The sequence below is a fragment of the Choloepus didactylus genome, chromosome 27 (genome assembly GCF_015220235.1).
Source record: "Choloepus didactylus isolate mChoDid1 chromosome 27, mChoDid1.pri, whole genome shotgun sequence".
Taxonomy (NCBI): Eukaryota; Metazoa; Chordata; class Mammalia; order Pilosa; family Megalonychidae; genus Choloepus; species Choloepus didactylus.
Window position 1 is genome coordinate 15,395,754 of NC_051333.1, and position 12,448 is coordinate 15,408,201.

The 12,448-nt window shown below is 45.0% G+C and overlaps 1 protein-coding gene across 3 annotated transcripts in view; it reads right to left on the minus strand.

The window, feature by feature from the left end:
• Positions 1-12,448, minus strand: part of SAMD4B (sterile alpha motif domain containing 4B) — a 37,911-nt gene that overhangs the window by 19,420 nt on the left and 6,043 nt on the right. For 2 of the 3 annotated variants that reach the window (XM_037819036.1, XM_037819034.1), the window contains exon 2: positions 4,686-5,088. In XM_037819036.1, coding sequence (XP_037674964.1) covers positions 4,686-4,881 — 196 coding nt within the window. In that variant the 5' untranslated portion in view covers positions 4,882-5,088. Of the gene's footprint in view, positions 1-4,685; positions 6,828-12,448 lie in introns of those variants that run through there. The other variant, XM_037819035.1, reaches the window with a different exon arrangement.

Here is a 12,448-nt window from a genome sequence, read left to right on the forward strand (position 1 = left end):
CAGGGGACTCACATTTTTGTTTGATGAACCGTGTCAGTAAGAGCCTGAAAGGAGAGGGTGGAGGCACCAGGGCTGAGCTCTGGTGACTCACTCAGCCATGGCCCCCTCCTGACCTCAGTTTCCCCACCCAGATTCAGTGAGCCAGAGAGGGAGGGCTTAAACTTGCTGGGTATAGGGACTCTGACTCAATGGACAGGAGAAGGGAAGAAATGCAGGGAATGTGGCACAAGCAGCTGTAGGTCCAGGGAGGGAAGGAAATTTCACCTCCCTGGCCCCAGCCTCCTCCCTCTCTGTCCATGAAACACCCTTCTTGTCCAAGTCAGCAACAAGGAGAAAGAGGAGTTACAGCTCCAAAAAGGCAGGGAAGAAAGCACTGAAGAAGTATAATGGGGATGACAAGGGGAAACCTGGAGCCTCTCCTCAGTTCCTGAGACTCGGGGTGGGGAGGGTGGTGTTGTTCAGTTCCTGGGTGTTGCCTCAGTTTCCACCTCCATGAAACCAATGCTGGCTGCCTGGGCTGGAGGACCCCTTCACCCTCCCAGATGCTTGAGAGGAAGGGATGGCCCAGGGCAGAGCCTCCTTCCACAGCTGTAAACCTTCACCTCTCCACTCTCACTAGGTCACATGATAGCACCCTCACCACATTCCCGAGCCCACCCAGAATCAGCATCATCCAAACAAATGGTTCAACACTGGGTACACACGAGGGTTCACTGGCGGACTTCAAACATATCAGAATCCCTGGGGATAGGATCTAGGCCTCAGATTTTCTTTATGAGGTCCCTGAAAGATTCTGACAAGAAGCCAGGGTTGGAAAACACTCACCTGGGTCAATCCCTCTGTGTTCCCTGCCTTTTCTGAAGAGGAAGCAGGAAGGTGCAAAGCTCTGACCCAAACCCAACCTGTAATTAGGGTCTCCCTGGGAGAAGTGGAAGAAGGAGCAGGGTTGGGTGGGTGAGCAGGGAGATACAAACTCAGAAAAAGACAGATAATTTGCCTCATTATTCAGTCCTCCTGGCTTGAAGAGGTTAAAAGAAGCTGAAGAAGTGCTTCAGCCCCCAAAATAGGGATTGGTGGACCAAATAAATTCAAGATTTGGTGTGTGAGGTAAGTGTGTATTTTTTCTTAGAAGGGTGAGGAGGAACAGAGAGGCAGATTCTATGAGGGGTTCATCCCATAAAATATTAAAAACTACTGCTTCAGAAGAATGGGCTGTGCCCTAAACAAAGAAAGCAATATGTTTAGCTGTGGCTCTGCTGTCTGTTGGCACATTTCAGAGCCCATGGCAATTGCAGACACCCGGAACAGCTCCCTCAGTGGCCAGAAGGGGTTCCTCAGGCACCAAAGGAGCGGGACTGGCCCACCTCACAAGAAGTGCTAGCGGCAGACTCGGATCTATAACTCCTGTGAGTGCCAACTCCTATCCTCATGTCCTATGACAAATCCAGCAGGGCCTCATCACTCAAAACTGGTCATCAGAATAACCTGGGTACTCAGTCCCAGGCCCACACCCTTAGGATTATGATTTAGTGGATCTGGCTGGGGGCCCAGAAATCTGGATTTTAACAGTCACCTCCAGGTGATTCTGACAATTGGGCAAGTTTGGGAAACACAAGGGAATAGGAAGGTCACAATGAACACAGGAAGAGAAACAGAGGAATTACAGCTCCTCCCATGAGGCAGGCCTCAGGCCCAGGAAGCAGGGCTTTGCTTCTCCCAAACAAGGCAGGGAGACTGCTCTACTTAAGGGTGGGAATAAGACAGGAGACCTGGGCTTTCTGAGTGTTAGAGCCACCATCTCTACTAAGAAAGAGGCATTCAAGGACAGGCATTCATGGGGCTCCTAGAATTTATCCCTGTGATCATTTCTCTCTCAAATCATGCTTGGCTCCTAACAGGCTTTCTGCGACTCTGGAACACAACATGGCCCTCTCTCTCTTTCCTCATTCAGAGTTTTCCCTACCTCTCTACCACCTAAGTACCAGCTTGGCCCACACCTCTACTGGGAAGCCTTCCCTGACATCCAGCCCTCCATCAAAGCCTCAGTGATTAATCAACTGATGCACTAATCAATGCTGCTCTACTCCCAAAATTAGACTGTGAGCTCCAGAGAAGTTGGGACCTTGTCTTAGAAACTTCCTACATTCTCACTGACATGAGGCTGTGGATAATGATCTTGATTCATACATTCATTCATTCATTATTCAATTAATTTCACAGCAGTTCTCAACCTATACTAGCTATTACCCTCAATATCCCAATTCAAACAGTCTAGGATGGGCCTTAGGTTCTGTTTTGTAAATTGTATCGTGTCTTTAAAGAGCCATGAGGTGAGAATACTTTAAATGTACATGCCTTCAAACTAGCAGTTCCACAGAATTCTAGAGATTTATCCTAGAGATGCTTAAAGGATACTCATTACAGCACTGTTTATAAGAACAAGACTGGGAAAAGTCTAAAGGTTCACCAGTGGAGGACTGGAATACTATGTGGTAGAGCCTACAGGTAAAGAATGAGAACTCCAACTCCAGCTCCATCCCTGACCAGTGTATGACCAGGGCAAGTCACTTATTCTCTCTGGACCTCAGTCTTCTCATCTGTAAAATGGGGGAGTGACAGGACTTACCTTACAGAGCTGTTGTGAGGACAAAGTAAGCAACCATGAGATATATATTCTTGGGCTGAATATGGAATGATCTTCAGATTATATTAAGTGAAAAAAAGTCAATTGGTTAATATACAGTGTCCTGCCATATATGTTAAAACAACTGAAACAATGAAGAAGCTGGAAGGATATGCATGTGCTCAGATATGCAGAGTATAGAATACCTCATATACAAACTAGGAAGGTGCAAGTCTGGAAGGGACACCTCACTTTTCATCTTTTGCCTAGCCTGACTTTACTACAAATTTTGAAAACAAAAGCAAAAACTAAAAATGTTCTAATAAATAGCAGTAAGCACCACTGTGACTGTGATATACAGCCAAGATTGGCACCCGGTGGTCAGTCATCTAAGAGCCTGGTTGGGATGTGGTTGTAGGGATGTATGACAAGCTGCATAAGACACTGGCCTGCCCCAAAGGAGCTTCCGCTCTGGGCGACAGATCCATATGACAAATACAGAACTTGTGCCCTGGTGCTAGAGCAGAGGGGAGCCCTCCCTGCTTGGGAAGGTTGGGGAAGTGTGTGAGACAGGTGAGCTGAGCCTGCTGCAGCCAAGCTGGGTTTTTACTGCTCACTGTCTACTAGACTGGCAATTAAACTCGGATGGCTCCTGGTCTGAATGACCACCCTTCCCAACACCTATGGTGCTTCTGAAACTTGTACATAAGAACTTGGTAAAATAAAAGTGACTACTGCTAATGTAGACAGGCCTGGGGAGATGAGGGAAGCCAGGCCTAGCTCTGTGGTTCCCCAGATCCCATTTTCTCACCTGTAAAATGGGGATAATAACAGTATGTATCTCGTGGGGTTGCTGTAAGGACTAAACAAGTTACTGACACTAAAAACAATCAGCATTTATTGAGGGTTTACTACATTCCAGCCACTGTTCTAAGAGCGACACGTGGTAACTCACTGACTCCTCAGAACTACCCTAGAAGGAAGGCACAATTATCTCAATTTTCAAGATGAGGAAACCAAGCACAATGTTTAAGTTACTTAGTTATACAGTAAGTGACAGAACTGGGACTTAAACACAGATAGCCTGACTCTAGAGCCGCTAAAGAACACTGCTTTTGAAGTTAACATACAAGTAAAGACAGATCTTAGCATGTTTTAAGGGCTCAATGTGAACTATTATTATGGGGAAGAGGGTGGGAAGGGTTAGGATGACTAATTTGGACAAACTCTGCTTGGAACCCCTAGGTCCCCTTCCCAGCTAGCTTTTAGATACTCTCTCTTCTCTGGCCTCTATAGCTCCCACCCATCACTGGTCAATGACTCTCCATCCAGTCCTATGGAGGCTTGCCTGAGGCCCAGAAGGCCAGCATGGCTTCAGCAATGCCCCTTGAGATGGTCCTCTGGCCTGCCTCCTGTCTATGACAAGGACCCTAGAGATAGTTTCTAGAGAAGTCTGACTCACCCTCCCTGCTGCCAACCTCATGGGACACAGAGAGCCCCTCTACTGACTGCTTAGGGAACTGATATGGAGGAGTGTATCTAAATTCAAAACTCTTGAAGTTGTTTATGCCTTAAGCCTAAACCTACCTTTGGACAGTACTTTTGGTATAAGATGACTCATAAATTTTGAAAAGAGTTCTACAATTCCCTTCTAGTTCTGATGTCCTGGAGCCTGAGAACGAATTACTGGCTCCACCAGTAATTCATCTTCCATCCCCCTTTCATAGGTAATGACTTCAGTCTGTTCCTTTTAGCTTCCCAGACAAGTCACTCTGTTGTTGCCCAAGACGAAGAAGCCACCCTACATGATCCTTCCTCTGCTCTGGGTAATGTCTAGTTTGTGTTCCCCTCCCCTAGATGTCCTCCATTCCTCGCCAGAGGATATCTGCAACACAGCCCAGGAGACCCATGATGACAACTTGAGAATATAGGGACCCCCCACCCCAAACCAAGAACCCACATTTCTTAGCAGCCTCATTGGACTGGCCTCCTCAGCCTGACATCTGCTCCTATTCCAGGGCTCTCTCCTGCTGTGCTCCCATCTCTGGGAGTGGAGACTCACCAGCACTGTTGGCCTCTGACTCCAGCAGGTGGATGTCATTGCAGTCTGCCAGTGAGTGCTCCAGGCAGAGCTGCAGGAAGCGGGCTTGGGTGCGGGTGACCCGCTTCAGAAGCGACAGCAGGGCCACCGTCTGCTCACATTCATTCCAGCCCTTGAACCAGCCAGCGAGGATGCCCACCTGGTCTCGGAACATCATGGTGCCGGGCCGAGGGCCAGGGTGGGGGAGACGGCGGTGGCGAGGGCCAGCGCCGTCACATGGTCTCGGCTCCGGGCTCCTGTCACCTCTCCCCTGAGGGCCAGGGCTTGAGGATGTTCCCTGGCGTGGTGGCAACAGGAGATGGGGAGAGGAGGAAGCCTGCTCACATCAGGGGATGTCTTGGTCCAGCCACGCTTCTCCAGGCTCCTAGAAAAGGAAGCAGGGGTCAGACAGAATGAAGGGGCTGGAGCTGGCCAGGTGAGTGTGCAATGAAGGGGCAGTGAGCTCTTGAGAAGAAGATAAAACCAATACCAGGCATTAAACTTTCCCTCCAATCTCCAGATCCAGAGAAAAGGCAGATCCATCCTTGAGACTAAGGAAAAGATGTGGCCCCTCAGGCATGGCTGACATAGGGCTAAACAAAGTGGATTTAAAACAGAGAGTAAGTTGGTAAGATTTTCCAGAAATAGGAAATAGGAGAGGCTGAGCACTGTGGGAAAAGATCTGAATTAATGGAGACTTGTCCCCAAGCCTACCTCTAAGCAGACATGTGATTACAAACACATCCCCTGACCTTGGTTTCTGGCCACCTCCTCTGAGAGCTGGACAGTGACTGCTCACCTACCAAAAGGACCCCCTGGGCTCTTTATATTACTTCAAGCTAAAACCACAGTGCTAAGACAGGGGTGGATGGTGGTAGCCCCAGTGGAGACCTTGGGTATGGACAGCTATCTGATCAGGAACAGGCTGGGTATCTATCAGCCCTTACTCATGGGCATGGACAGGGGCCTTTTCAAGGATCAATAGACTGAGGGGATCCCACTCCTCACAAACTAGTTATCCTGCTTGGGAAAAGATGTACCTCTGCTCTCAAAGATCCTACCTATCTCTACTCTGAGGTAAATCTCTCCCAGCCCTCTTCTTCATTTCCCTTAAGGCTCGAGGTGGCTCCAGAACCTAGTCTTGTGGTTTGGGAAGTCCCCTGGGCTTCCAGACACACCAGCCTGTCATACAGAGTCCTGGGAGCCAAGAGGATGCCAACCTGAGAGGAAGGGGACAGATCAAAAGTCAAAACTCCTGAGGGAGAAAGTTTCCAAATTCCTTCCTAAGGTGGAAATACATGGGAGCTGTTTCAATTGGGCAAACAACAGGCCTATTCTTCAGTTGACTGGTTTCTGACACTACTCTGAAGCCTTTTACTCAGTGTCTCAAGCTCCTGGTCTCCACTCACATTTCCCTTTCTGTCTCTTGTGACCAGTTCCCTTGGCCCCATCCCTAAACCACATTCAGCTCCAGCCCCCTCTGGGTGCCAAAAGAGTCCCCCTGGACTAAGAATTCCATATAAAGGCCCATTGAACCTGCTGAGTTCACATCTCAGAGAGCTACTCCTAACTCCCAGAACTTCTATGTCCCTGCTGAGCAGGGCTGAGCTGCATCTGACAATGGTTGTGACTCATCAAGCGAATCCCCTGTGGGAACTCCTGAATAGAGGGAACTGGCCTGGCTGTAAATCCCTTTGGATACAAGAAAGCAGGGAAAGTCATGGGGAAGAAGGAAATCTTGCTCCAAGTTAAACAAGTCTCCCAGCAATCTTTAAAAGATTTTTTTTTAAAAAGGAACTCAGAAGTCACTTCCCTGGCTTAAAATCCTTCAGTGACTTCCCATGGTCCTTAAATCCTCTTCCCTCAGACCTATCTATGGGTAGCTCACACTTGGCTCCACTCAGTCTCAGTTCAATGTCACTTCCTCAGAGATATTCCCTGATCACCCAATCTAAGGAGTTTCTCCCTGGGTCATACAATATTACATTAACTCTATCTTATTTCTTTCATATAATTTGGCACACTCAGATATCATTTTTTGACATGTCTTAATATTTTTAAAATTCAGTTTTATTGAGATATATTCTCATATCATACAATTATCTGTGGTACACAATCAACTGTTCACAGTACCACCATATAGCTGTGCATTCATCACCCCAATCTATTTTTTTGAACATTTTCCTTATACCAGAAAAGTAAAAATCAGAATAAAAAATAAAAGTAAAAAAGAACACCCAAATCATCCACCCTCCCCATTTTTCAATTAGTTTTTGTCCCCATGTTTCTACTCATCCATCCATACACTGGATAAAGGGAGTGTGATCTACAAGGCTTTCACAATCACACTGTCACCCCTTGCAAGCTACATTGCTATACAATCGTCTTCAACAGTTAAAGCTACTGGGCTGCAGTCTGAAAGCTACAGGTATTTACTTCTAGTAATTCCAATGCATTAAAACCTAAAAAGGGTTATCTATATAGTGCGTAAGAATGCCCACCAGAGTGACCTCTCGACTCCAGTTGTTCTCTCAGCCACTGAAACTTTATTTTGTTTCATTTTGCATCCCCCTTTTCGTCAAGAAGATGTTCTCAATCCCATGGTGTCGGGTCCAGATTGATCCTCGGGAGTCATATTCTGTGTTGCCAGGGAGATTTACACCCCGGGAGTCAGATCCCACGTAGGAGAGAGGGCAGTGAGTTCACCTGCCAAGTTGGGTTAGCTGATATCATTTTATTTATGTTTGTTGTTTCTCTCTTTACTCCAAAATGCAAGCGATAATCTGTTTTGGTCACTCAGTTCCTAGAACAATGCCTGGCACATAGAAACTGCTCAATATGTTTGTTGAATGAATAAATAGCTAAAGAGGGAGGAGGTGAGTGTGGAAACCAAATTTGGGATTTCTACAGCCCTGGAGAAAAAAGAATACAAGGAATGGCCCACAGGATTGTAAAAGGATTTGGAAACCTTGTCCTAAGAGAAAAGTTTGAAGGCCCAGAGGAGAGTTTCCCTAGAGAAGAGAAGACTCAGGGGGAATGGCATAACTGGCTTTAAACATCTGAAAGGGGGCACACAGAAGAGGAATCAGATTTATTCTTTTACTCCATAGAAGAGAACCAGAGTAGGTGGCTCTATTGAGAGGCAAAATCAGATATGTGAAATGTTTAAAGTCAAGAAAATTCAGTTTTAGTCCTGCCTCAGACACTGATTCACTTTGATCTTTGAACTAGTCTGCTTCCCTCTCTCAAATGTGTGAGATAAGGGAGTTGGACTGGATCACACATAACAAATAGTTTACCTCACAGGCTAACTCCAATCGATTAGTGGTTGCCTAGAGCACTGTGGTGAGAAGGATCCTGAAGAAATGAAGCAATGTGAATACCCATCAGTGGCAGAATGATTAATAAATTGGGGCAAATCCCAAACCATGGGATATCACGTAGCTGTTAAAAATATGTTTGATCCTGACAGCAGGACCAAAAAATCTATATCTATATCTGTATCTGTATCTAGTGTTTGATCTGTAACTATCAATCTGGAGGGATGTCCATACGTTGCCCAGTAACATATACAATATGCTGTTTTTAAGAAAGAAAGCCACATACAAAACCCCCCGAAAAGCTCATATATGAATTTCTTTGACTGTATGCTATAAAGACTTGTAGAAGGATACATCCTATTGCTTGTCTTGGGGATAAGGAGGAACAATTACCATTTTCTTTATATGACTTTGTACTATTTCACCAGTTGCAAGTGAACATAATGTTTTTGTATTTTTTAAAGAGGAATTTAACTTTTAAAAAATGCTAAGGCTGCATTCTAATTTCTGGCTCCGTGAGAAACAGTACTGTGATTACCAATGTTTGCCCTGGATGCAGGATGGATGAGGGGTGGCTCACATGCCTGAAAATATCAGTCTCCCTCCCAAGCTCCAGCATTTTGTGGCTTTCAGTCCCAAGGAGGCAGCAGCTGCTGCAACATAAGGAAGAATTTCAACATGATTTCTCTGTCCAAGAATGGAACTGGCTGCCATGTGAGGAGGTAGTAAGCTCCCTGGCTGCTGGAAGTGGTCAAGCGGGGGCTGGATGAACATCCCCTGGGAGTGGGAGGGATTCCTCCATTGGGTGGCAACTCACAAGATAGAAGGACATGTTACTATTTCAGAGGGAACATTGGTGACACAAGGTTTGATATGCCAACAGCATTTATGGCAAAAAAGATAACCAAATCCACAAACAGAATTTATGGGCACACTCTTTCCCATAAATTCTTTTACTAGGTTGTTACTTTTCCTAAGCAACAGCACTGTGACCCCCAAATAAGCTGCTGACTGTACATGAATCTGGCTTCCTCCCCCAACCCAAATGTTAAAAGGAAAGCCTTGGGACAGAGAAGAGTCTCAAACTTAAGTGCTTACAAGGCCAGGCTTTGAAAGAAGCAGACCAGTGGGGAATGCAATGAGTTGCAAAAGTCCACACCCTGTCTAAAGGGAGAAGTCACTATTCAGCTCTAATCAACTATTGCCATATGGGAATGTGAGTCCAGTATTGTTAGGTCTTAGAATTTTGTTTAAGAAGAGCTAGAAGTCTAGAGTTTAAACAAACAAATAAACAAAACCCCTGTATTTTTAAATGTTAGAAACAATTTCAAACTAAAACAACAACAAACTACTATGCAGAACAAACAAAACCTGTGGCCTGTAGTCCTTGGAACACAAACAAACTGGGTAAAGACCAGAAGTCTGGTAACTGTCCTTCTCTCAGGCCACTCTGGATTATAACTTCAAGCTACTCCACTGTTAAGGGAACATGATCAGCAGAGAGGATCTAAGTGGCTGAGGATGGCCCTGAGCACAGTCCTCAGTAACGATGGGGGGGCGTTAGAGAAACAGTCACTTTTATGTGACTGTTAAAAAAAAGTCATCCCTAAAAGAAGGGTTCCTATGTCTTCTGGACAGGAGAAGGACGCTGGGTGTTCAATCTGGATGGTGACTGAAGAGGAGTACTAGATGGCCTTATTCCTTTGAAGAGCCAGAGGCCCCCAGCTACCTCTTACCCTAGAGTTAGGCAGCTGTGAGAGAGGAAGACATGGCTTGCAGAGATCTGGGGGGAAGGCATCAACCCTGGCTATTCCAAGGCCTCTCACCCTGGTAGCATCTCACAGAGGTGGATTTGCCTGCCAAATATCCACTCTTGTCTTTCGGCACCTGTTTCCTTTGGAGAATTAACTGTCTTTCCTGGCTCCAGGAGTGGACACAGGGTAAGGCCTAGCCAAGCAAAGTCCCTTTCCTGAGACCTGCTGAAACTACTGGGGAAAATTAGTTCTCTGAAAGGGCTACTCAGATTATATAATGTAAGCGTGTTAAGAGGCCATAAGGAAAAGTGTTTGCCCTCTGGCTCCTTCTCTGGCCCCAAACAGTGAGAATGGGTCCCACACAAGCGACACCCCAGAGATCAGCTTTCCTCATTCAAAAGCTGTATTTTCCAGTGGAGTTAGATCCGGCTTAAACCCTGGCTCTCCTACTGCTACTTACTTGCTGTGTTGACCTTTGGCAAGTAAACTCAGTTTCTTCTTCAGTGAAGCTTCTTATAAGAATTAAATGAAACAATGTATACAAAAATACCTAGCATGATGCTTAGCATGCCTTTACATATCATTTATTAAGTGCCAAGTGCCAGCCTGACAGGAGGAACCCATCTGATCCTAAAAACTCTTTGGGAGACAAATATTCCTCATTTTACAGATGGAGAAACTGAGGTATACAGAAGCTAGGACATATGTCTAAGACCACACAGAGCTAGAAAATGATAGAGCTGAGATTTCTAAGGCCAGGCAGACTTTCTTCAGAGCTTTCTTGCTTTTAAGAGAACTACAGACTCCTTTCCACCGCCTAGAGAAAGTTGGCCTTAAGCATGCATACACTCTTTAATGCCAACATCCGGATAAATAAGGGGTCCTACTAGCCTCCCTACCCATTCCTAGCCCTCCTATAGCACCCATCTAGGCTTTTGAGGAATTCACACCTCATAAACAAGGTAATAGGGTATATACCTAAAGCTGGCTCACTATCTTAAACTGAGAAAACCAGGAAAGTGTCAGAAGCCCAGGAGTCCAATTTCTCTAAGAACTAACCATTATTTTCAGAAACTCCTGAAATATGTACACAAAATATGTATACTATTGCCTCAGCAAAGAATGATGCTTTTGTATGAATGGTTCCCAGGGAAAGGAGGCTGAGGTGGGAAAAAGCCAGGCAGGATTTCCTAAGAAGAGCTCTTGGACACTGGGAAACCCAGCCGTGGAGAGGAAGCTGGTGTTCCTCTTCACACTCCCATGTAATGCTTCGTCTTCCTTCCCACCCCCACCCCCAATGTAATGACCCCTTCCCTCAAGGCTTATCCTCACGATAGATGCAACAATATGGATGAACCTTGAATACATCGTGTTGAGCAAAATAAACCAAACACAAAAGAATAAATATTGTATGATCTCACTGATATGAAAGAATTAGAAAAAGCCAAGTCATAGAGTGAGAAACTATAATATAGGTTACCAGGGGCCAAAGTGGGGGTAGGGAAGGAGGAGTTAATGCTTAAGGGGTAGAGTTTCTGTTTCAGGTGATGGAAAAGTTTTGGTAATGGATGGTGGTGATGGTAGCACAACATTGTAAATGTAATTAACATCAGTGAGTTATATATTTGAATGAGGTGAAAAAGGGAGAATTTAGGTTGTATAAAAAACAAAACAAAACATAGGCTTGTTACAGTGAATGCTAATGTAAACAATGTACTACAGTTACTAGTATAATTATAATCATATCCTTTTATCAGTTGTTACAAAGGTACCACACAAATGCAAAGTGTTAACAGTAGGGAAAACTGTGTGTATGTGTATGGTGGGGGGCTGCGGGGTGGCGGTGGCATACAGGAACTCTATTTTCTGCATGATTTTTCTATAAACCTACAATTGCTCTAATAAAAAAAACCCCAATATCCTCAGCTCTTTTTCCCTTCTTCATACTTGCAACCTCTCACTTAGGAATGTAATCAACTTCCATATGTTCAATTATCACCTCTCTTTGGGCAGCTCACAATTTTTCAGTCATCTTTGACTATTTCCTCTTCTTTCAGACTCAGTCATCAGGTCTTGATTATTTTTCTTAATGTCAGGTAAGCACATCCTTCTTTTTATTTCTCAAAATCCAAGTGGCTCTGGAACCAAAATGCCTGGACTGGAAATAAATTCCTATCGCTTACTAGTAGCGTAGTTTTGGGCAAGTGATTACACCTGTTTTCTCATCTGTTAAATGGGTTTAATAGTAATACCTACTCTCATAGAGTTGTGATGAATAAAAGACTTAGCTATTATCATCAACCTGGATTCTTCCCTTTCTCACACCCCTTCATCAAGTGCTGTTTTCTCCAAGCTGAAATATATCCAATTTTCTCCATCTTTATACCACCACCACGATTCAAGACACCATCCTTTCTCATTCAGTCATGCAGGCTGCCTAACTGGCCTTCCTGCTTCCATTCTTGCCTGCTTTCCTCCCAAAAACCAAAGTGAACTTTCTAAAAAGTAAATCAGATCATGTTACTGTTCAATATGCTTTTAAAAACCCTCTTATAGCCTTCCAGTTTTCTAAATTCAAATTTAAATTTCTTCCCATGGCCCACAAGGCCCCACATGATCTGGCCTCTTTCAGCCCCTTCAACCCCCTTACCTCTACCTCACTTATGCTCTA